Source organism: Leuciscus leuciscus (assembly GCF_965113295.1).
Source record: "Leuciscus leuciscus genome assembly, chromosome: 4".
In the NCBI taxonomy this organism is placed as follows: domain Eukaryota; kingdom Metazoa; phylum Chordata; class Actinopteri; order Cypriniformes; family Leuciscidae; genus Leuciscus; species Leuciscus leuciscus.
In genome coordinates this window covers 28,856,570-28,880,354 of record NC_138728.1, presented here as the reverse complement: position 1 = coordinate 28,880,354, position 23,785 = coordinate 28,856,570, and the positions used below count along the sequence as shown (strand labels likewise).

The window sequence follows — 23,785 nt, the reverse complement described above, 5'->3', positions numbered from 1 at the left end:
CAATGATTGAGATTTCACAGTAAACAACATGCACTGTACACCAAATCAAATAAAACACACACTCCGTATTCACTCCACTCACTATACTCGCAACGCACACACACCCCCGAGAGAGGAGGGGAATAGGGCGGAATCTTACCAGTGGGAGGCTAGTGGCTCAAGCAATGAGCATCCATGAAAAACACCCCAATCACACGTGTCAAATTTCACACACACACCGCAAGAGAAATGACCACACTTGGTGAACACGCAGCCACAGCACACCAAGGGACCCGCCACCGCAAGGGGCACTGCTCCCACTGGCAGTTCTCAGCACCTGGACAATGGACAGACAATGGAAGTTGAACAAAATTACAATACACAATGTCTAATAAGCCACCCGTTCTAAAGCCCAAGGTGATACTTGGATTAGCAATATGAAGACTCACAATCACACAATAAGTCAAAATAAACAATTAAACATGGACAAATCACATAAAAAAGGTCAAACAAAAGAAATCAAAATTAGGCCAATCCTTTTGGATATCAGCAGCAAGAAAAGGCCTCCATACAAGAGTTAAAAGAAATAAAACAATTAACGTGGTGTCAGTCCATCAAACACTCTACACACAAACACTGATTCACAACAATGACAGGAAGAATCAGTGTTAAACAGGCAACGATGTAACCCGCCAGCCAGCCGCCTGTTAACCACATGTTTAATAATCCTTGGTCCCGTGTGAAAAGGCAGCTGGGTACGACGAAAATCCATAAACACATAACGTGAAAAGCATAAGCAAAGCAGCAGATGTTCAGCATCGATGTAGCCAACTGGCGGCCGCACCCCCGGTTAAATAGCACTCCCTAAAATGCACAGGATGTCCATTTACAAATATGTCCCACATTAAGCATTCAACCATTACTCAGTATAGCAACATACCTATGATTAACAGCGTTGCGTCACAGGCCCTGAGCTCTGATTGCTGATCGCAGGGCGCACACTCAGCTGGTGAAAGGGCTGCTGCCGCATCGGGGATTCTATGGCACGAAACATTCCCTATAAGCCCACGTTATAAAGTTAACGAGTGGAAGGAGAAACGGAGCCAACCATACCTGCGGTGCTACGGTAGACAGATAACCAGGCAGACATCAGGTCGCTGGGCAGGTAAACAAGACAAGTCGCGTACCGGCGACATCATTTGTCAAAAGAAAAGTCCCGGTTTATAAAGGGGTGTAGCCCTCGCGATTGGCTCAAAGTTAACTGCCCAGAACCACTCACAGCTGCAGCAAATTAGCGTAACTTAAGGAGGCATGAGCCAGACAACTGCATCCTGCTACAATCAGGTAACTAGCGAGAGGCCAGAAGAGGAAGGGGAAGAGAAAGAACAAGAAGAAAGCATGGATGAGGTGGCACAAGACGCAGAGGAAGATGTGGAGGTAGCACAAGATGCAGAGGAAGATGTGGAGGAGGTAGCACAAGATGCAGAGGAAGATGTGGAGGAGGTAGCACAAGATGCAGAGGACACAGCACAAAATCCTGATAACCAGAGTGCAGAGAAATGTGTGCACTGCAAATCTACACGTGCTGAACTCAACCGCCTGCTCGAGGAAAACCGGCATCTGAAGCAAGAACTCGATAAGCGCAAAATGACAGAGCAATTTTTTAAGAATGATCATGGCAAGGTCAAATATTACACTGGACTTCCAACATATGCCATTTTTCAGGTTTTGCTGTGCCATATAGTGCCATTTCTGCCTCAGGGAAAAAGAAAGTTGACACCTTTTCAAATGATCCTTTTCACATTGATGCGTCTGAGATTGGATCTGCCCATCCAGCACATCAGCCATCTATTTGGTGTGCACCGAGTAACTGTTAGTGCTGCATTTCACGAAACATTAAATGTACTCTACTCACGGTTGTCTCCACTGGTGCATTGGCCAGACAGAGAGAGTTTGTGCGTCAGTATGCCACACCAGTTTGCGGAGACATTTGGAAATCGTGTTGCTGCCATTGTGGACTGCTTTGAAATTTTTATAGAAAGACCATCCAATCTTCAGGCAAGAGCACAAACATTTTCAAATTACAAACACAGGCATACACTGAAATACCTCATCGGCATTACTCCACAAGGAGTAATTTCTTTCATCTCCAAAGGGTGGGGTGGACGGACAAGTGACAAACGAATAACAGAGGACAAACTACTAGACCAACTACTCTTTTTGTCTTACTTATAGTTTTCTAGACAAACTACTTCCAGGTGACATGGTACTGGCAGATCGAGGTTTTGACATAAAGGAGAGTGTGGGACTGATGTGTGCTGAAGTAAAAATACCAGCGTTCACAAAGGGTCGCCATCAATTGGATCCAAAAGATGTGGAGGAAGCAAGATCCATTGCACATCTCAGAATACACGTGGAAAGAGTCATTGGTCAAGTTTGGAACAAATACAAAATATTGTCTTCGAGAATTCCCATAAATATGGTTCTGCCATGTGAGGGTGAGACTGTTGTTTTCTTGGACAAAGTTGTCACAGTCTGCTGTGCTCTTACAAACATGTGTCCAAGTGTTGTGCAGTGAGGGTGCTAAATCAACTAGTTGTAAAAATGTTTGTTTAAAATTGTATAAAGCAAGAGGTGTTGTGTATTGTATATTCCTTGATGACTTGTAGGATAGTTGATGAATGATGTTGAATTTGTGGTTTGTGTTAGCAGATAATAAAGCCAGGCCACATTGCATGAATCAAATTATATTTATTTTGTTTTCAATGAAAAATCTGCTTTGATATTCTGTAACTGCTTAATAAATACATTAAGTGACTTACCTGTTTCTGTACTCATTGTATCCACAGAGACCCTTTAAGTGCACATAAACTGGGATGGGCAAAGATACATCAACCTATTTTGAAATAAACTAAAAAAACTTCTTGTGACATTATAAAGTAATGTACAACCAAATTTTTTTTTTTTTGCACAACCTATGAAAACTTAACATGCTGAAAATAGAAAGCTAACATTAACTATGAGAGCTGCTACTCAGGTCAAATAGCTAGAACATTATGTACAATGGTAATGAACGTAGCCTTGGCTACTAAAACGAGCACCAAAACTTAACAGCAACTATTTGAAATAAAAAATCAATGGAAAGCTGACAACCTGCACACTTCTCACCTCATATCTGGATCAGTTCACAAATATCACACACAACCTTTACAAGATTTTTAAAGAAATTTACCAGAAAATAAACAAATACAACAGCATCAGAATAAATAAAGGCACAAGTAAATATTTAAATGTTTATATGCCTTTGGTCAGAAACTCGAAACTTTAAACTGGGTAAGTACGCACAAATAACTTAAGTCACAGCTCTTGTCAGTCTTAAAGGAGCACTCCACCGTTTTTTCATATTAAACTATGTTATTCCCTTAACTAAGACGAGTTGATGCATACCTCTCTCGTCTCAGTGTGTGCACTCAATCGCTCTAGCGCGCGGTGACACTCTGATAGCACTTAGCTTAGCCCAGTTCATTCATTAGGGTCCAGACAGAGACAGAGATGAAGTTAGAAGCAACCAAACACTGTGTTTGGTCGCTTCTAGCTTCATCTCTGTTTGGTCCTAATGAATGAACTGGGCTAAGCTAAGTGCTATCAGAGTGTCACCGCGCGCTAGAGCGATTGAGTGCACACACTGAGACGAGAGAGGTATGCATCAACTCGTCTTAGTTAAGGGAATAACATAGTTTAATATGAAAAAACGGTGGAGTGCTCCTTTAATTGTACATTTACTTGGAACAAGAGGGACAAAACCAGACATCGTCTGCTGCAGGGCCATCCTCAAGTCCAACACATTCGAGATGAAACCACTGGACCCTACAGTTTTCACTGTCACATGCCACCATGTCACCTTTTTCCTCAGGTCCGTGGCACAGACACCAAAGTTTTTTCTGTTTCTTTGAACAGTGCTCTCTACCTCTGTAACTGCCCTTCCTTGTGTTGTTTTTCTGTATCATTGTTAGAGGCAAAGTTTTGTTGCTCACTGATGCTTGGGAGGCTTGAGTGAAGTGTTTGCCAATGAGCTCTGGGAGGGATACTGCCACGAAAAATTGTTGTGCCTTCTTTATGCGTGCCATCCAAAACTCAGGGTTTGGTTCTATGCGCAGAACAACACAGTCTTTGAGTGTCCAAACCACAAAATCACAGTAATTACTGCCTGTCACAAATATTTGTGTTTGGACCTGTGTGTAATATGGATGACTGCGTTTCAATTTTACCTCTCCGTCAACAACCTCAAGGCAGAAGTTGCTGTCTTTGGCCAAACATGCCTCTTGAATGGAGCTGTTCCTGTACTTGGAAGGGCACTTAGCTTCAACACAACCTTTCCCACAGCAAATGCACCTCACTGTGCCATCTGGTGATGCTCCCACTTGGGGGAAATCTGGGTTTATAAAAAACCCACAACTTCAACTTGCAACTTCGTGGCCATTGTGTTTTCTCTTGTTTTTTTCAACATATGTTCTCAATGCCTGCTCTTCATGTGTAATGCCCCAATTGACATCAGCTGTGCTACATTTGCTGTCCTTGGGATAACAAACCTTTTTTACAGTTGACAGAGCTGGTGCTTTGATATCAGTAGCATAAACAGCATGCATATTCGAGGCGGTGACCCTGCCTGCTCGAGCAGCAAACCATAATGAAGATTTCTGCTGTTTCCTTGTCCTCTTTTCAATCTCTACAGCCTGTGCCTCTGAAACATCAGCAGGTTTTTGTAGTGCCTGGCAGTGCTGTTCCAATACTGGTAAGTCACATCCAACAAGCCTGGGGTCATGTAGGCAGTGAAGGGATTTCAACTGTGTGACAGGCTGCACAGGATCTCTGAACTCCTCGCAGTAATCTGGCAGCACACTCAGTATAGCAGACTTGCCACCTGTTTTATGAAGATCAGTGTAAAACTGTCTTAGCTCTGAATGTGTAGGTGATGGTGTAGGGATTCTCTGCACCGTACAGTTGCTTCCATTTTAAAAAGCAAGGCCCCAACATGGGTGCAAGTCTCTGCAACACCAGCCATACACATACAATGGGCTGAGGAAACTTCACCATTGGTGTTCATAATAAACCCAAGCAGGGCCTGAAGTTAACTTTTTTGACCACCTGCCACAGTAACTTTTTACCAGGCAGTTTTTTTTTTTTTTTTTTTTCATAAAGGTGAAAAATAGAAATCACACAAACATTGTTCTTTAACTTGTAAGAATACACATTTAAGTGCTGCATCTTTTTATTCATTGATTTGCTGTGTCACAGACATAGTCATATGTCATATTCATATATACTGACTGCTGCTAATCTGAGTCCACAAAAAAGGAGCAGATGCACTCCTCTTCCTCCACTGCTGCTGCATCTTCATGAGGTCTGGTCTCCTTGACATGTCCCCACCACTTTTTGACATGTCCCCACCCCCACCAGAACTGGGGCCCCCCACACCCAAGACAAAAATGGTTTGGCCACTGATCAAAATTTGATGTTGTCATTTAATTTGAAGTTCAGTACGCTCAAAATGTCCGGTCAGCACAAGTCCGGTGCTCAGAAGAGGAAAGAAAAGAGAAGAAGAAAATAGAGGTTTTCTAAACAAATATAAAAAAATATAAAAAAAGCGGTGACGGTGAAGCTGGAACTAGTAAAGTCAACGTAAAGCAAGGTAAGAAACAGCGCAGCAAACGCTTACGAGCATTGTCAGGAGTTTTCCTGCATTAACATTTTTTGGCCGGCCGAAGATTTTTGTCCCGCCAAAGCCGTCTCGATTTTTGTCCTGCCAAAGCCGTCTCGATTTTTGTCCCGCCAAAGCCTTATTTGATCGGTAAGTGATGTAGAATAGAATGACTGCTGCGCCTGACAGGGCGATAACGAGCAGAGAGAGCCCCGGCCGCGCGCACGCACTCTCACGTCTTCAAACAACACGTCGAGCGCTGTCTTGCGCTCTCTCACTCGCGCATATTAATCAAAGTCAATTGAACCGTTAAGCAGAACTAAATTAATATTAATATTACTGGTAAAGTTACCGGGTACCAGACATTTTCTCACTGGTTCCCAACTCAACATACACACGCACATACATCTGTGTAACTGTCATTGTACCATAACCAACATCAGCTTTGCTTTATCTCATCTCATCCCATCTCACCAGCAGTTTAATACTGTTAAGCCTTGTTTATACTCGACGCAGCTGCAAGATCACGAGGCGCGCGCGGCAAAAATGACGTCATTGCGGAGTGGGCGGTCTCGCTCGTTGGGTTCGCAAGACCCAATTTCGCCTGGCGGTGTGCACGGCACTTTTTGTAACATCGCGCACGGCGCCGCATCCGAAGATGAACGATTTCGAGGCGACTTTGTCCGAGCTGGTACGTCTGTACCAGCATGTTTATGATCCTTCCATGCGGGACCATAGAGACAGTCAGATGGCACAGAATTCCTGGAGGGAAATTGCGAAGACGTTGGGGAAGGAAGACGTATTTTGTCGAAAAGTTTGGAAAAATCTTCGAGACAAATTTGTCAAAGCCAAGAAAAAAGTCCATGGAAGAAGCGGTGACCCAGGTGGATACAAGAACAATCCGCCAATATTAAACGAACTAAGTTGGCTGTCCCAGTATGTAAAGCACCGTGAAACCGATTCCAATATGGAATTCCAAGTTGAGGTGAGCAATATTTTTAATTACCTTTTCTCTTTTAAAAGTTAAGGAATTTAACTAGTATTTTTTTGGTAATTTAATTTTGTTTTGACGTAAATAGGCGTAAGATTGTATGATAGGCCTATGTTGTATAACGTAATTACTTAATTAAAAGTTAAGTTGTATGTTTAATTTTTAAGTTATTAGCAAAGTAATACTTTTACTGTGTTGAACATGTAAGTATATAGTAATGTGCCTGAGGAACTTGAATACATTGTGTTTACATAGGCATTCTATATTTCTGTAGCATTGTGTTTTTTAAAATACTTTTTATTGATTTTTTTTACTTATTGCCTTTTTAAGGAGGAAGATAACACCAGAGATGATCATATCTCCATGGCCACACAGTCACCTGGAACATCTTCAACATCTGCTTCACCTCCAGAGACAACAACTTCGGACAGCTCCTCACCAGTTACGCCATCACCACCCCCCATCTCTCCACTTCCTATAACATTGCATATTCCACCATCTCCTACGCCATCTTTGTCCTCCCTACAAACACCATCACCGAGAGGCAATCCACAGCATCCCTTCCAGTCGCCATGTCCTTTATCCCGTAAAAGAAAACGGAGCACTGAAGATGTCCTGCTAAAAAGACTGGAGAGGCTGGACGAAGAGAGACAAAGTGCCATGCAGCAGGACAATGAGGACTACAGGTTTACATTAGTTTTAGCTGACATGCTTGCAAAAGTGGACCCAAGGAAGAAGCTTGATGTAAAGTTCAAGCTGAATCAGGTCCTTTTTGATGCACTGAGGGACAACGATGCATAGACTTTGTTTGCCATTACACACATTACAAAGTACTTAAAAATTTGTAAACAGAAACGTTTTTTTTTATCTATTGTGTATTATTTAAAATTCTAATTCATTTACAAAAGAGATTTGTATTTATAGTTTGCTGTGAAATAAAAACAAAAACTAAAGATTTTATTTTGTGTTTGCATTCATAAATGTCTTCATAAATAAAAGTGAGGCAGTACACTGATGGTAACAGACAGTGATTAACCTCATTCTTTTGTCTCTATACACATAGAAACATTTACATTGATGGCGACCAATAAAAGCCTCTCATTTTGTGAATAGAAACACATTTCTATTAAGCACCCAGTTTGCACTTGTCTAAAGTAACTGCTTACATTTACAGTAGCAGAAGTTTGCCCGGCTGATAAAATTACAGTTTAACACTCTTCAATAAAGGCCAATTTATACTTCTGCGTCGAGTGTACGCCGTAGTGTACGTCGTAGGGTACGCACGTAGGCGACGCCGTCGTGAGCATTTATACTTCTGCGAATGTCTGTGTTGCTCTGCAGTTACACCGCCGAAACGCTAGTTGGCGCGGGTGGGTTTTAATGTTCCAGTTCCACTGTGTTTACATTCCTCGCGGCTGTTTTGAGTTTAGGTTTCTACGAGCAATGGCGACTGAAGGAGTCATACAGATGGCTGTATTTCCGCACTTCTTCAAGCAATCTCTCGGTCACTTGGTCTGTTTCCATGGCTCTTCACTGATCTTCGGAATTTAAAAATGGCGGGCGGGCGGTGCAGAGTGCAGAAGATCATTCCGGAAATGCGTAGGAGGAAACGCGATGCTACCCAGCCGACCAATCACAGATCTTGCGGTCCGCGTCGCCGCGACGCGTAGTTACATTTTTGAGGAGGTGCGCGTCAGGGTACGGCGAAGGGTACGACGTATGGTACACGTCAATGCGTATGCTACGCCGTACCTTCTACGCGAACCCGACGCAGAAGTATAAATTGGCCTTAAGGCTCCAGTTGTTTTAACTACTTTGGATGCAGTGAAAGAACAAGAAGCCTATACTGCATGTATTACCTTTTTTATATGAATTTCAGCAATTACAAACTCAGTTACTGTAAATGCAATATTAACAAAAAATAAAAACTATTTTCATTAACATTTCCAAAGAGTAAAAAGGTAACGCATGTTTGAATGACATTACATTTATGAAATGTTTAAATATCAATAGGGTTTTATGTATATCTTCTCACCACTATATTTTTTGTTATTTTAAATCGATCATTGATTGTTACATGAGCATTTTGATACAGTTTATATAACAAGAATGAAAACACAACATGTATAATGTGTTATTGCTTTATTAAAATTAAAATTAGTATAATAAAGGACAAAACAAACACAAGACAACAACACTGTTCAATAACTTTGTTGCTAGTTCGCAACTTTACTGTAAACAGCCCCTTCTGACAACAGATTCCTGCCATGGTACAAGTCCCTGTTGTGTTTGAAAAAATTACTTCAGGTCATTTCTCACTGCAACGGCAGCCCGGGATCCTCGTGCAGTTGACATCCTTCCTGCAGCAAGCAAGTTGCTGTCCCCAGAAACAAGCCTTCTCCATTCTCCTGGCATCTGTTCCCCAATTGCTGATGTACCGTCGGCAAAATTTGGAGGAATGTACTTGGATGCAGATGATGTTGCAGCATCAGTGAGGGTTAACATGTTGTGAAGAGCCACACAAGCCTTCACAACATCCACAGCCTTTTCCGGATGAAACTCCATTGGCCGCCCTAGAATCCTCCAGCGTGCCGCAAGGATACCAAAAGAGTTCTCGATGACTCGTCTGGCCCGCGAGTGTCTATAATTGTAGACTTTACGGGCTTCATCCAAGTTGGCACCTGTAAAACAAACAATTTAACAGATTTAAGATAATGTTCTTTCTTACATTATTCACAATCATATCAAATAAATGTTATATTAATTAATGTGGCACAATTTGTTTTTACCTGGAAATGGGCGCATCAGGTTCACATGGAGTGGAAATGCAGCATCTCCTAGGAACACGTGGAAGTTTGATGTTGGTGCCTGGCAGGTTTTCAGGTCGTGGGAGTTCAAGAGTGCCGTTAAGAAGTCTTGAACCATAAATGCTGTCCTTGAAAATCCCACCATCGCTTTCACGTCCGTAAGAGCCAATGTCCACCATAGTAAAACAATACCTGGCATCACAGACTGCCATTAGAACAATTGAGTGGGTGCCTTTATAGTTATAAAAGTCACTTCCAGCATTTGGGGGTGCCTTGATTAGGATGTGTTTCCCATCCACACACCCCAAACAGTTGGGAAAGTTCCACACTCTCCAAAACTCATGCTTGATGTCAAGCCACTCGTTGCCTTTTGGTGGAGACACAAAATCGCCTTTTAATGCAGTCCATATTGCTTGGCAGACCTCACTCACCACCACTGAAACTGTGGTTGATCCCAATTTGTAGCTTGAGGCAACACATTTTTGGGCACTTCCAGATGCCAGTATGCGCAACGTGACTGCCAGTCTTTCTTGCAAACTTACTGGGCTGGTGTGGGTTCTTTTATGGTCCAAATACGGTCGGATACGATGTAGCAAGTCGTCGAACCGCTGAGCAGACATTCTAAAATAGCCAAAGTGCATATGCTCGTCCATTGCACGCATTTCTTTAACAAGTACACTGTACTCTCCATCTATTTGCCTGGTGGCGTTTAATGGGCGGACATACCATCTTCTTCTCCTTCGTCTTTTAGTTAAAGCTAACAAACACAATAACTCTTGTTCAGCATTCAGCTTGTACATGTCCACGCGAGACGCCATGTTTTCCCTACCGTTTTTCCGCCAAACTACTTCTTCACTGCTGTTTCCCGGTGGTTTAGAGGTAAATTACTCTGAGTCGCCCCCTGTCGTTTCAAAGAATAACACAACGGCACGCGCGTCAAGTATAAATGCCTCGTCCGTCTGGAGAGGTGCGCGCGCGGTCTGCGGTGACTCGCGCTCTTGCGGCTGCGTCGAGTATAAACAAGGCTTTACTCGCAAATCCAAAACATCGTATTTTACGTCGCGGACTTAAAAAATAAATAAATAAAAAAACAGACGCAAAAAAACCCAACAACTAATGAATCACTCAATTCTCATTGGCTACCCGCCAATGTGGCAGGTAGATTGACAGTTTTACCCGCCAATTGCAAAATTCACCCGCATTTGGCGCGTGGTCGGGTGTTAATTTAATTTCAGGCCCTGAACCCAAGCCTTCAGAGGAATTTCACCAAGGCGCTGGGAGTGCATCACCTGAACATACAGTAAAGACAGAAATGTTAATTAATGACAGATCATGTAACAAATTAATTTGTGATTAAGCAGAAACACCTAAATTATCTTATTTTTATGCTAACACTGTCGAACTAACTTGTAAATGTAAATTATGTATTTCAATGTAAAAATGGTAAAAAAAAAAAATTTTATCTCAAAAAAGATTCATTGCACAGGATGCAACAGAGAAAGAATACATTTTACAGAATCATTAAGATACGTAATACATTGTCAGTAAAACGCACAGAAATAGACAATGGTTTTTAGTGCTTTGATAAGGTATCTAAGGGATTGGTTAATATAATATAGTTTAATATATATATATATATATATATATATATATATATATATATATATATATATTTATTTTATTTATTTTATTTTTTTCGTTGTTTTGTTGTTGTTATCAGAATTATTTGATTATTTCATTATGTGCTTCACTTGGTTAATGCTTCACAGTCCTTTCCAGTTGGTGGCGGTAAATGAAACTTTTAGCTGGTTTGCCAACCACCATAAAACTCCGGAAGAAGAAGAAGTGCCTTCTTACCTTTGCCAGTACGACTGTGCTCTCGCAGTTAGCCGGTCGGTGAATGAGGAGGTCTTGTACCCAGCCGCTGCAAAACTGTTCATGAGCTTGAAGGGATTTATAGCTCTTAAACTCCTGCAAAGTGTACACACTCAATCCAAAAACAAGGTAATTGACTATGTCCAGATATGTGAGCGGAGGTAGTACGTCTGGATCCGTAATCCAGTCTTGGGCTGCTAAATCATATGGATCTATGTTGTTTATCTCGGACAGTTTGTCCAAATAAAGTTTTTTGGCATTGGCATTTAGTTTATCTCGGTAGGGTCCCTTCTCTTTTTCTTTTAACTTCTCCATTTCTTCCGTTATCCTTCAATTTTACCTCGTTTTAACCAAACACACCCACAATTAAAAGACATAGCAACGGCCGGCGAAAACGTAAACAGAGATCGTGCCTCTAAAGATGGCGCCCACGTCCCATAATGCAACACTGCGTGACGTACCTTCACATTCCCTATTGGAGAAAACACATTTTGTGTCTCACTAAATAAACTAAATATTAAAATGGTTAAACGATTAAATAAGGTATTTAAGGTTTTAAAGTGTATTCTTGTTTAACTGCATGAAAACGTAATTGATAAGACATTTGAATGCAATAGAGTCAAAACATTAATGCCACGATTTTAATATGCATAAATAAGAATACGTAACGTTACAGTTGTTCATACGTAAATAATTTGTTTTTTGTGCTGTTAATATGTAAACATTTTACGTTTTAGTGCTGTAAATACGTCAGTATTATACGTTTCTGTGTGTATAAAACGTAAGTAAATGTACGTATGGTAGAATTACACTTTACATAAAAATACACACATATTCTCATGAGATCACATAGAACATTCTCAGTAAGTAAAGTGAAACTGTACTGTAAAAGGAAGCCTTTTTATTTCCATGGAATTACTGGGATCTTACCCTATAATCTGTAATAGCTACAGTTACATAGCTATTACAGACTATAGGGTAAGATCCCATTAATTCCATGGAAATAAAAAGGCTTCCTTTTACAATACAGTTTCACTTTACTTACTGAGTAAATTGTCATGTTTTCCTTGGTAACGTTGCAGGACATACGAGGTAAAAAATTGTGACTAGGCTATATGGAAAAGGGAATGATCAGGTTATATGGTACAATTCCGGTAATACCATGGAAATAAACAAGGCTTCATTTTACAGTACAGTTGCACTTTACTTACTGAGTAAATTGTAAAAACATCTGCAAGAACATACCCAGTATTTAAGATGTGCCATGACATTAGGGAAAACTGTTCCTGCTGGGTAGTTAGGTAAGTGTAAGGTAAATTATTTGATAACCCCTCTATAAATGGGTGTAGCAATGAACAACTATGTAAGACAAGGTAATTTATTGGAAACTACCGTCTTAATTTCAAGATAATAATAAATAAACATGGACTGTTACCAACATAACCCTAGGATAACTACAAACCTAACTTGAATTGATGGGTAATACTGGAGGTGTTTCTAAAAATTGGCTGCCTACATTCTGAGGAAGTACACAATTAAATCTGAGTTATTACCAACCTAAACAGGTAACAAGTACACAGTACTTTGTTGTGTTGATATTTAACAGTGGTGTTTTTTTCCCCTGGTAGTTTCTCTGTAATTGCATACTAATCACCTTAAGTAATTACACACTAAAATACTATCATTTACCATATGCTTACCAGGTACACTTAGTAATTAGTTTGTAGTTTCTCTGCATTTACATACTTGTTACCTGTGGTAATTACCAATAACCAACTATAACTTACCATATATTTACCCGGTAAATACCTAGAAAATTAGTTTGTAGTTGCTCTGCATTTACATACTTGTTACCTGTGGTAATTACCAATAACCAACTATAACTTACTTTCCAGTTCATACGTTCACCACAAATGGCTAGAAGTGCAAAGTGAGATGTCCGAGGGAGCACCAAGAGAACTCCAGAGACTGAGTCATACCAGGTGGGCGTGCAGGTATATAACTTGTCGAAATCTAATGGATCGATTGTCAGCTGTCAAGAGAGTGCTTGAGGACATTTCAGACATTTACATTGCTTGTATCAGACATGCTTCAGTCTCCCAAGTTAGAGATGTCAAAAGCAGTTGATCTCATTGGAGCACTGAAACAAACCTTTAAAGAGGACCGTAGTGAGACTTCCTTCAACAATCTCTGGGATGAGATTATCAAGACATTTCCTCAGACATGCCACTCCCTAAGTGAAAACGACAGCTATCTAGAACACTGCAGGGTTGTGTCATAACATCTACAGTTGGACAGCATGTGGAGATGGACAGTAAGGAAACCTTTAAATCACACGTTTACGACCCAATCATTGACTGTATGATTGGAGAAATAGAGAGGCGTTTCTCAAAATTAAACTGGGATCATGAAAGGAATACAAGCACTTAACCCCTCAAGCAGCAACTTTTTGGATGAAGAAAGCATTGCCCTCTTAGCCAAGGCTTATGATGAAGATATGGAGGACCTGAAACACAAGCTACATCAGACCAGACGAATTTTAAGCAGGAAAAAGTCTGATGGACAGATTATTCCTGTTACTTTGATGGAATTCACCAGGTTTCTTGAACCTTTTAAAGAAGTCTTCTTTGAGCTTTTCCGTCTTGCAAAAAATAGCTGTTGTTACCTGTGAGTAGTGCCTCATGTGAGCGCAGTTTCTCTACACTGAAACTTGTAAAAACTCACTTGCGCTCCACTATGTCAGTAGTGATACAGAAGTGATCAGACTATGATAGTAGACGTAGCAATTTGTCAATACTTCGTATTGAATCTGAGAGTTCAAAGACTATAGACATGGATGCTTTCATTAGAAGTTTTTGTGCACAGCATGGTAACCGGTGAATTCAGCTCTTCTGAGTAGTATATCTACTTCTCTGTGTCATGTTCTGTTTTTGTGTACATATAATGAGTTAATGGCTGCTGCAGCCTTACATGTTTGACTATTTGTCTGACTAGTGTAACTAGGTTCACAATCACATAATCAGTTACAGTAGTATACTGCATCTTACAGACTAGGCATCATTTATTTTGGGGCTCAGAATTTCCTGGAATTTTCCCAATTACGTTATTTTCAATAAATGTAATAGCATCAGAACAGATATATCTCAGCATTATATTTTTCGTAACTTATAAGCCTTTCTCTCAATTTCCTTATCCAGGTCATGTAGCTCCCCTCTCTTCTCCTTGCAGTGTCTTCTCAGTGTTTTTAGACTTTGTAATTAGTTATGCCATCTTTGTCCCCGATGAACACTCAAGGTTGTATTGTCTGATCATATCTTTGATAATTCACACTGCGTGATTGTCACTCGCGTGAACAAGCACCGATTTGCCTATGATTTCGGGCATTTGTCTCACAAAACCTGTTAGCGAGTAAAATCGGGCCTAAAATCGTGCAGTGTGAACTCGGTATTACTTAGCTTCACTTGCAGGCCGGAATGTTTGAAGTAGATGACTAGTTTTTTTCACATCTTTCAGAAGGTGGCCAACTTCGGGTGTTTTGTCCATCACAGCGGACAAGAATACATGTGAAAGGATGAAGTTGAGTATATGAGCACTACAGTTCAGTCTTGTGAAGCCGCGTAGAGCTGCGACCATGTTCGCTCCTCTGTCAGTGACGAAGACAAATTTATTTACCTATGAACTACCTCTTTCGTAGAGGTAGAGGTTACCTCTACCTTTACGCAATTTCCTTATCCTGCTCAGCTCCTCAGCGAAAAACAACTGGTGCTTGCATCCGCTTCCTATTTATTCCCGCGCTGTGGGGCGGAGCGTGATATGCAAATCTCGCACGCTAATGTGATCCCAGTACGTTGGTATATTTACATATGTCTCGGTTCCCTCCTTCAGGGAACGAGGGTTACATACGGAACCGAGATGTTTTCTTTATCCAACTGAGAGATGATATATATCGATATTGACGTTGAGTATCGAAAATATCGGAAATGAAATACAACAGAACGGAAATGAGCCACAATACAACGAAAAATGTACAACACAACAAAATAAAGCCGCAACACAACGGAAATACTCCCGACCACTAGACGGCTCTCGGAGCGCGATAAAGTTAGTTTTCCATGCCACTGAGTCTAAAAAATGTAACAACACCACTATTAGTTTTAACAGTATGTAGCTTACCATTGTATATTGACATTTAATAATTCGAAATCACCTACGTGCATTATAGCTGCATATTTATACTCTAGAATGCTTTGATGCGCTACCAGCAAACGTCCGCCAATTCTTCCAAGTTATTAAAACGTATAATTTGTATTAATTAAAATTACTTTTAACATTCAAAAACGGACACATTCCAAATCCAAAGCTTGATTGTATTGGTAGTAGACTGACTTACTACAGATGATTTTTTTTCCAATACCTCCCTTCATTACAGTAAACAATTATTTTTTTAATAAAAGTATTTTGTCTTGTATCATGTTTCAAAGGTTGTAGTTCCAATTAACCAGACTGACTTACAACAGGTGAAATTGTGCCAATAGCTCCCTATATGCACAGTACACAATTTGTTTTTTATAAAAAACATTAGGCCTACTGTAATTCACCTAAAGGCTTTTTTTTTCATGTCCCAAAGCTTGTGGTAGGTTCCTAGTGACCAGACTGACTTATTACAGGTGAAATTGTGCCAATACCTTCCTGTAATTCTGCAATTCACCAAATGGTTTTTATTTTTATTTATCAAATTATAATATAATAAATTATACGTTTTAACCACTTGGTGGAATTGCCAGACGTTCCCTTAGGGATGCGCTGTGGTAGCGCATCAAAGTATTCTCCAGTATAAATACGCAGCTATAATTCATGTTGGTGATTTTGAAGTAGATTTTATGTCAACATACAATGGTACGGTGGCCGGGAAGTGCAAAGCAACATTACAAAGAATTAAACACTTTTACAAAGAATGAAACACTTTTACAAAGCTCGAGACAAATTTACATTTTGGAAAACATTTTTACCTACCATAAAACACAATTACATGGGCTAAACACTTTTACCAAGGACAAAACAAATTAACATTTTAGAAAACAAATTAACAAGACGCAAAACACTTTTACCAGTCCCGAAACAAATTTACAAATGATAGATTCTTCACGGAAAGGGAATGTACCACATACCGGAAGTGACACGGAACGGAAGTAATGAGGTGAAAGCGGGTGATAGGTGTTGTTGGTGAGCGCGGTCAATTTGTGTTGTCAATGTGGAGTATATTTTTTTACAGTCTATGAGTATATGGCGTGAATGAAGTTTATGGTGACCGAACATGGACTGCGGCCGAGGGATGTTTTGCCCGTTTTGTGGCAAACACATGAACAGCTTAACGCGGTTTTGCTCTACGTGTGGTCGGTGTTTGGAGTTTTTAAAGGATGCGGACCAGACGGAAACACCAGACATACTGCATCATTGCGTTCAATATTTTAACGAGGGCCACTCGTACGCTGTTATCGTGGACATGATGTCAAGTCTACACGGTGTAAACATCAGCTTGAGGACTCTTAAAAGTAAACTGAACGAAGCCGGGTTGTACCGCAGAAAGGAATATTCCTCTCCAAACGCCGTGAGTAACGCCATCAGATCTGAACTTCGTGGACCTGGACAACTATTTGGCTACCGCACGATGTGGCAGGTACTTAAACAAAAGTATAATCTTCGAGTGAAGAGAGATGATGTGATGAATTTCCTCCGGGAGCTTAATCCTCGAGGGTGTGAGAGCAGAGCACGCAGAAGGTTTACAAGAAGAACCTATCACTCAATGGGACCTAACTATATGTGGCATGCAGATGGTTATGACAAACTTAAGCCATTCGGTTTGGCCATTTCGGGATGCATAGATGGATTTTCACGTAAAGTATTGTGGCTTGAATGTGGACCAACAAATAATAACCCAACAGTGATTGCTCACTATTTCATGTCATGTGTGCGAAACCTCGGTGTCATCCCCATGAGACTGAGGACTGATTGCGGCACTGAGAACGGCATAATGGCTGCAATTCAATGTACCCTACGCCACCATCACAGTGACTACTACTCTGGAGCGTCCAGCCACATGTACGGCTCATCTATAAATAACCAGCGTATTGAGTCCTGGTGGTCTATATTTAGAAAGGGAAGGTGAGTTGTCTTCATAAAGGGTCATTGCATCTTTAGTCATTCGATTTTCTTCTCAGGAACGAGCATTGAAAAACGATCAATAAAAAATGTTAAACAAATCCTGCCCATCAGGAAAAGTAGTTGTTCCTGAAAAGAAATTCGAATGACCAAAATATGCACAGACCATAATTTTCATTACAGCTAACCTTTGATTTTATTATTCAAACATATGTGTTTATACTTGAAAGTATAACTAAACATTTTTATTCATTTCTATAGGTCTCAGTTCTGGATGGAGTTATTTGCAGACCTTAGAGATGCTGGATACTTCAACGGGAGTCATGAGCATCAGTGCCTATTGAGATATTGCTTTGGTGATGTTATTCAGAAGGACTTGGATGAGTGTGTGAGACTGTGGAACAGTCACAGGATTCGCCCTTCCAGGACAGCAGCATGTCCAGGAGGAGTGCCCAATGAACTCTACTACTTACCACACAGGTGATACATTGGTGATAAACAGATCAGAGTATTAATATAACGTTTTAACTTAAATGAAAAGAAATGCAATTATGTTTTATATTTAACATAGGTTTGGCTCCAGAGACTGCGGATTTCAAATTGAACAGGCTGAACTGGATGCCCTTCCTGAGGCTAGCCTGTCAATGACTCCTTGTGGGGACCCAAACATGCAGGAGTACTTGAACTTTGCCATGGAACACAATCAGTTACAGAAGCCAGAGAACTGGGAGTCTGCATCAGGACTGTACATGAAACTAAAAGAAATGGCTCAGCTATGAAATGATCAAAAAGGGAGTTTTTTTTGTAGTGGTGAAACACTGCTGCCTGTCTGAACACAATATTTATGAATCTGTCACCCAAAGCTTAATTGTTTTTAAGTGTGAAGTAAATGAATCAAAAATAGTACTGAGTATTTATTGTTTCTTTATCTAAAACAGTGAATCACAAAGGGATCCCAGTTTGAGAGTCATGGGTCTAAAACATTTTCAAAATGTTAACTGAGAAAAGAACATGCTCACATACTGTAACATTATAACTTTGGCAACGGCACTTTAAAGGGATACTCAACCGTTTTTTCATATTAAACTATGTTATTCCCTTAAAGGGATAGTTCACCCAAAAATGAAAATTCTATCATTGTTTACTCACCCTCAAGTTGTCCCAAACCTGTAGATCTGTTGATTACAAACATTCTTCCAAATATCTTCCTTTGTGTTAAGCAGAACAAAGAAACTCATACAGGTTTGGAACAACTTGAGGGTGAGTAAATGACAGAATTTTAATTTTTGGGTGAACTATCCCTAAGACGAGTTGATACATACCATTCTCTTATCTCATTGCGTGCACTCAATCGCTCTGGCGCATGGTGACACTTTGATAGCACTTAGCTTAGCCCAGTTCATTCATTAGGGACCAAACAGAGATGAAGTTAGAAGCGACCAAACACCTCCACGTTTTCCCTGTTTAAATACAGTTACACGAGTATATACACAACCAAGTATGGTGACACAAAATAAAACGTGGCGCTTTTCTAAGCGGGTTAAAATGGATAACTATAATGTATGGCGGAATAGCACTGTTGGGAGTACTTTGACTCGGTGCAGTAAAAAGACACGTTTGTTCTATTGACAGAAGTGAGAGGAACAGGATCAGGCGTGACTTTTTACTGCACCGAGTCGAAGTACTCCCAAAAGTGCTATTCCGCCATACATTATAGTTATCCTTTTTAACCCGCTTAGAAAAGCGCCACGTTTTATTTTGTGTCACCATACTTGGTCGTGTAACTGTATTTAAATAGGGAAAACGTGGAGGTGTTTGGTCGCTTCTAACTTCATCTCTGTTTGGTCCCTAATGAATGAACTGGGCTAAGCTAAGTGCTATCAAAGTGTCGCCGCGCGCCTGAGCGATTAAGTGCACGCACTGAGATGAGAGAATGGTATGTGTATCAACTCGTCTTATTTAAGGGAATAACATAGTTTAATATGAAAAAACGGTGGAGTATCCCTTTAACAACAACTTTTTCAGTCTTAACTCTAGGGGTCATCCATCATATAGCTTAGAAACAGCCAAAACCTGGACTATTTTGAATTCCAAAGTCCATTTGTGACTTAAACAAAGGGTATGAGTCTAGGAGTGGTAATCTCAAGGAGTTTGAACATGTATTTGCCATTGGGAACGCAGAGTCATCCAGGAACTCTATTTGTGGCAGTGGTTCCAAGCCAGATGGGGGAAGTGAAGACAGCCCAGTAGCAAACATCAAAACATCTTCCACAGACACAGCAGCCTGGCCTTCTGCAAAGAAAAACAATTCAGATACATCATTGCCATGTGTTTTCTTAACTAGTTATAAAAAACAAATGAACTAACAAACCTTCACAATCAAGGAGATAGTCTGCCCAGTAGGCCATGGTTTGACTTTCTTTAAGTCTTCGATTACTCCCCGAAGGACTGAGGTCAGGTTTGAAGAGACTCTCAAGTTCAAAAGCAGTGAGTCGCCTTTCAGAGTGGCACAGGACAGGGGCCAGCAAAGTAGGGTGTTGCTGTAGTGCATTCAAAAACTCAAGGGTTGAAAGACCATCTCTGAATCTACAGAGTGAACACAAACATTGTTTCACTGCTGTGTAGTGCCAATTGAATTTAAATTATCTAAAGAAAACTATTAAATATTCTCTTCTCTACAATTTCTATCCACCTTAACAAACATACATTTTGGGGGGGAAATGGTTGTGTTGAAAATTGATCTAAGAAACCCTATTTTTGCGTTGCACATTAAATGTTAATTGTTACAGACTGTAAGTATAACACATAGAAACAAAAGACAGGAATGACACAGACGACTGGGTGGATTGAGCACTCAAACAATGCCTTCAGAAAGTCTACACACCCCATGTACTTTGTGTGAAAACTTAAGGCACTGTAGTTTGACAAAGAATGAAGCAACATCACATATCAGTTGAAATGCACTAAGGTACAAATTCTGTCACAGTGACAAATTGATAACAGATATACATGCTTGCATAAACCAAAGATGGGGACCATGAGGCATTTTAAACTAAAAATTCATGCTTAAATACATAAAAAAAGAAGAAAATCATCACAAATATCATCTTACCTGTCAATAACAGATGAGTTGCGGTCAATAATATACCATTGGAGGTAGTCTGACACGATTTCTTTCTTTTCTTCCACAGTAGCCACATGTCTCAGACAACCTGCTGTCTGTAACATTGTGCTGTGTCTCATCATACATTCTTGCAGAGCATCCAATGAAGCAGCATTCTCAATCTGAAAGACATGAAAATGGGCATAAACACCCGTCAATAACTGTGTGCACTGTATCTCCTTGCCTATTTATTAATGACATACATAGCATGGTGTAATCTTACACTATCGAAAACTAATAAATTAATTAAATAAATTCTGCACGTAATATAAGTAAACATTGTCTCAAAACACTGCAGGAACTATGTAAACTTCTGCCCTACCTACCATACGTAGCCTTATGCTATTCTCACCTCTTGCAAAGCTTTCCCTATTTCTTCATCAGTTATTAAATTATTTGTTGCTTTGAATGAAGGCTGGCCTGCAAGATAATGTACAAGATCTTCCGACAGGAAATGGGGTCCTGGACCTCCATGCACAACTGACACAGCAATCATCTTTCCTGCCAGGTAGTATTCATCCTCCCTAACAGCTGTGAATTAATTCACATTGCAAAATAAAACAAACAATGCATTACTGTATAAACTGTAATATACAAGCATATGTCATGTGATATATGTGGTCAATGAGCATTAACCAACCATTAGTAGCCTATAGTACACATCTAACCAATATGCATACCATTTGCATTGTAGACCAAGAACCGATGTCCTTCTGGTCCATCAAAAATGGGCCGGTCTTTTAGGTGTTTCATTAGTAGAGTTAAAAACTCTCGTCTTGGACCACCAGTGTCAATTCCCTCTTCCAGAACACCAGTATCATCAGTAAATTTCACCAGCATGTCACAGGTTTCAGAATATGTTGTACGCTTGAAACCTCTGACTGCCCCATCCCAAACATTAGCCCTTGAGATGTTGAACCGGCTGACTTTTTTATGATCAATAGGAAGTGACAGGTTTGCTACGATGTCAGGTAATGTAATGTCCGTCTCCTCTCTGTAATGACAAAAAGTGACTTCATTTGTGGATATTCCAGATATACCAGAACTATTGTACAGTGAAAAAACTACTAGCTACTACGAGTAACTACGAGTGCTAATAGTCAAAAGCTGTCATATTACATTGCTGTGTGTTGGAAATTCTTCACATTGACAGCAACCGGCTCTTCGTCCTCTTGCTCAACATTTGGTGAATACAGGTCTGTGTATTTACTGTTGGGAAATTACCATTTCCATGTAAAAACATCTTACAAACAAATGTCTTCCCCATGTAATCAGTTAAATAAATCTAAATTATGTCAGTCTTTATCCTTTTTTTTTTACTTACCTGTAGCAAGAAGTTTTTTCTGGATTTGTTTCAGGTGGATCCAGATCCTCAGCATCAGATATTACTATCTGAAAACAGATTAAAATGTCTGAAACGACAACACTGAAAGCAAGAAATGTCATGCTGCCACAGTCTGCCTTATTACCTGTCCTGGCTGAATTGTTGATGATTGTCCTGGTGCATCTCTGAAACATGATAAAACATATTAAAATGATTAGCTCCATGATAAAAGCTATAAGGTAGTTTTGAGTAACATGTAGTAGTAAAAACATTATTTTGTTATAAATCACACTATACATATGGTATTTTCTGTTTCAAGTTCATCCGAGCAAATTCTCTGATCACATCAACAACTTAAAGATAAATTATTTCTTAAGAACATGTGGATAGGAGCGCATCCTGGACTCAAATCTGAGTTTGTTTGAGTTTCTTTTTGAATGGAAAAGGTATAAAATAAGAGAAAGCTCAAACTACTAATTTGTAACTATTAAAATGCTTGTATTGCAAGTGGCCAAGTCATACAGAACCAATTTAAAAGAACTCTGATGCGTTTTGGCATCTAGCCTTCGTCAGCGAGTCAAATGGATGAAATGAGACAATGGGTCTTTTCTAGTGTCCAAAGCTTTCTGGGCTAGAGTGGGTGTTGTAAACATCTTAAAACCAGCAGGTGTCCTTCAGGCCTGCAATAGTCAAATCATGTAAACATTATGTATACAGCAAATTGGTTGATTACCACTTGAAAAAACCCATTGTCTCTCATTACATCTATTTGACTCCCTGACAAAGGCTAGATGCTGAAACGTGTTGGAGTTATTTTAGTTGGTTCTGGATGACCGTGCCACTTCAATAAAGGCCTATAGTACCTATGTAGGATCGACAATGATGTGGGACAGTGGATACCCCCCACTTCATTCTCATGTGTTTTTTTTAATGGTTTGGTTAATTTATGTTTATTCACCTGCAAGAGCAACTGTATTTCAGTAGATTTATTCTGTGATGTTAAGTAAAGCTCACACAGACAGCTGTGGGTCCTTTAGGTAGGGAGCGAGGGGGTGCACCTCAGTCAGTTACAGAAACAGCCGATAGCATGTAGCAACGTTGAGCTCATGTGCAGCAATATACATGCATGTATAATGTGTATGTGAATAAGTAGTGAAATATCTGCTAGTAGTTTTATCAGTTTTGTGAGTTAAATGAAAAAAAACTTTTCTGGTAGTGAAAGCACTGTAGGCCAATAAAATATGAATTATTATTATCATTTCCAGTCAAGAAGTAAAGAAATAATTTCAACCCATGCACGCCTGAAAGTTCCTTTGTGTCCATTTGTGCAACACCTACCTTTCATCTTCCAGTTTGTATTTGGGAGTACTTCGATTTTGTGGTTCAAAAACCTGAGAGGAAACGGATAAAATGATCAACAACTTTCAACAGCTTCTTTTATTTTTCCATTACCACTTACAGTATATATCAATGCTGAATGGTTGTCTGTGTTACTGTATAATAGTAACTGTATAATAATCAAAACAAGCCTTTTTCCACTAAAATATTGACCAGGACATTGATGTTATGCTTAAAATTCAATGTACATCTAATAAATTATATGAAAATGAATAAATACAAACATACATAAATGTTTTTAAAAAAGAGAAATAACTGATGTACCAAAGTGTCAGCTCGATTGAATTCAGCTGTGCTCCTTGTTGTGATGGCAATTTCAGAATCAGAATCAGAGTCTGAGGTATCGTACTCTGAAAAAAATAAATCAAACAACCATTATTTATCCTCCAGC

The 23,785-nt window shown here is 39.8% G+C and overlaps 3 protein-coding genes and 1 long non-coding RNA gene across 4 annotated transcripts in view; 2 read left to right on the top strand and 2 right to left on the bottom strand.

Moving 5' to 3' along the window:
- LOC309497706 overlaps positions 1-23,785 on the bottom strand; it is a 403,367-nt gene that overhangs the window by 352,609 nt on the left and 26,973 nt on the right. The gene's annotated exons all lie outside the window — the stretch shown is intronic.
- Positions 3,355-23,693, bottom strand: LOC309497687 (G2/M phase-specific E3 ubiquitin-protein ligase-like). Its single transcript, XM_082168013.1, has 11 exons — positions 23,659-23,693; positions 23,335-23,387; positions 22,142-22,181; positions 21,997-22,064; positions 21,792-21,881; positions 21,353-21,666; positions 21,025-21,203; positions 20,622-20,794; positions 19,881-20,095; positions 18,857-19,801; positions 3,355-3,448 (listed from the first exon to the last, which is right to left on the bottom strand). The coding sequence occupies exons 6-10, from the start codon at positions 21,510-21,512 to the stop codon at positions 19,566-19,568; spliced, it is 963 nt and encodes a 320-aa protein (XP_082024139.1). The 5' UTR covers positions 21,513-21,666; positions 21,792-21,881; positions 21,997-22,064; positions 22,142-22,181; positions 23,335-23,387; positions 23,659-23,693; the 3' UTR covers positions 3,355-3,448; positions 18,857-19,565.
- Positions 6,218-7,628, top strand: LOC309496022 (uncharacterized protein). Its single transcript, XM_082165941.1, has 2 exons — positions 6,218-6,662; positions 6,999-7,628. Exons 1-2 carry the CDS (start codon positions 6,336-6,338, stop codon positions 7,467-7,469), a joined length of 798 nt encoding a protein of 265 aa, XP_082022067.1. The 5' UTR covers positions 6,218-6,335; the 3' UTR covers positions 7,470-7,628.
- Positions 16,299-18,778, top strand: LOC309496230 (uncharacterized protein). Its single transcript, XM_082166183.1, has 3 exons — positions 16,299-17,512; positions 17,771-17,989; positions 18,081-18,778. The coding sequence occupies exons 1-3, from the start codon at positions 16,665-16,667 to the stop codon at positions 18,286-18,288; spliced, it is 1,275 nt and encodes a 424-aa protein (XP_082022309.1). The 5' UTR covers positions 16,299-16,664; the 3' UTR covers positions 18,289-18,778.

Coding starts and splice junctions, on each gene's coding strand:
- LOC309496230 (XM_082166183.1), top strand. CDS start 16,665: ATGGACTGCGGCCGAGGGATGTTTTGCCCGTTTTGTGGCAAACACATG. Junction 17,513..17,770: donor TCTATATTTAGAAAGGGAAG/GTGAGTTGTCTT, acceptor TCATTTCTATAG/GTCTCAGTTCTGGATGGAGT. Junction 17,990..18,080: donor CTCTACTACTTACCACACAG/GTGATACATTGG, acceptor TATTTAACATAG/GTTTGGCTCCAGAGACTGCG.
- LOC309496022 (XM_082165941.1), top strand. CDS start 6,336: ATGAACGATTTCGAGGCGACTTTGTCCGAGCTGGTACGTCTGTACCAG. Junction 6,663..6,998: donor ATATGGAATTCCAAGTTGAG/GTGAGCAATATT, acceptor TGCCTTTTTAAG/GAGGAAGATAACACCAGAGA.
- LOC309497687 (XM_082168013.1), bottom strand. CDS start 21,512: ATGCTGGTGAAATTTACTGATGATACTGGTGTTCTGGAAGAGGGAATT. Junction 20,096..20,621: donor AACTCATCTGTTATTGACAG/GTAAGATGATAT, acceptor TTCACTCTGTAG/ATTCAGAGATGGTCTTTCAA. Junction 19,802..19,880: donor CTATCTCCTTGATTGTGAAG/GTTTGTTAGTTC, acceptor TTTTCTTTGCAG/AAGGCCAGGCTGCTGTGTCT.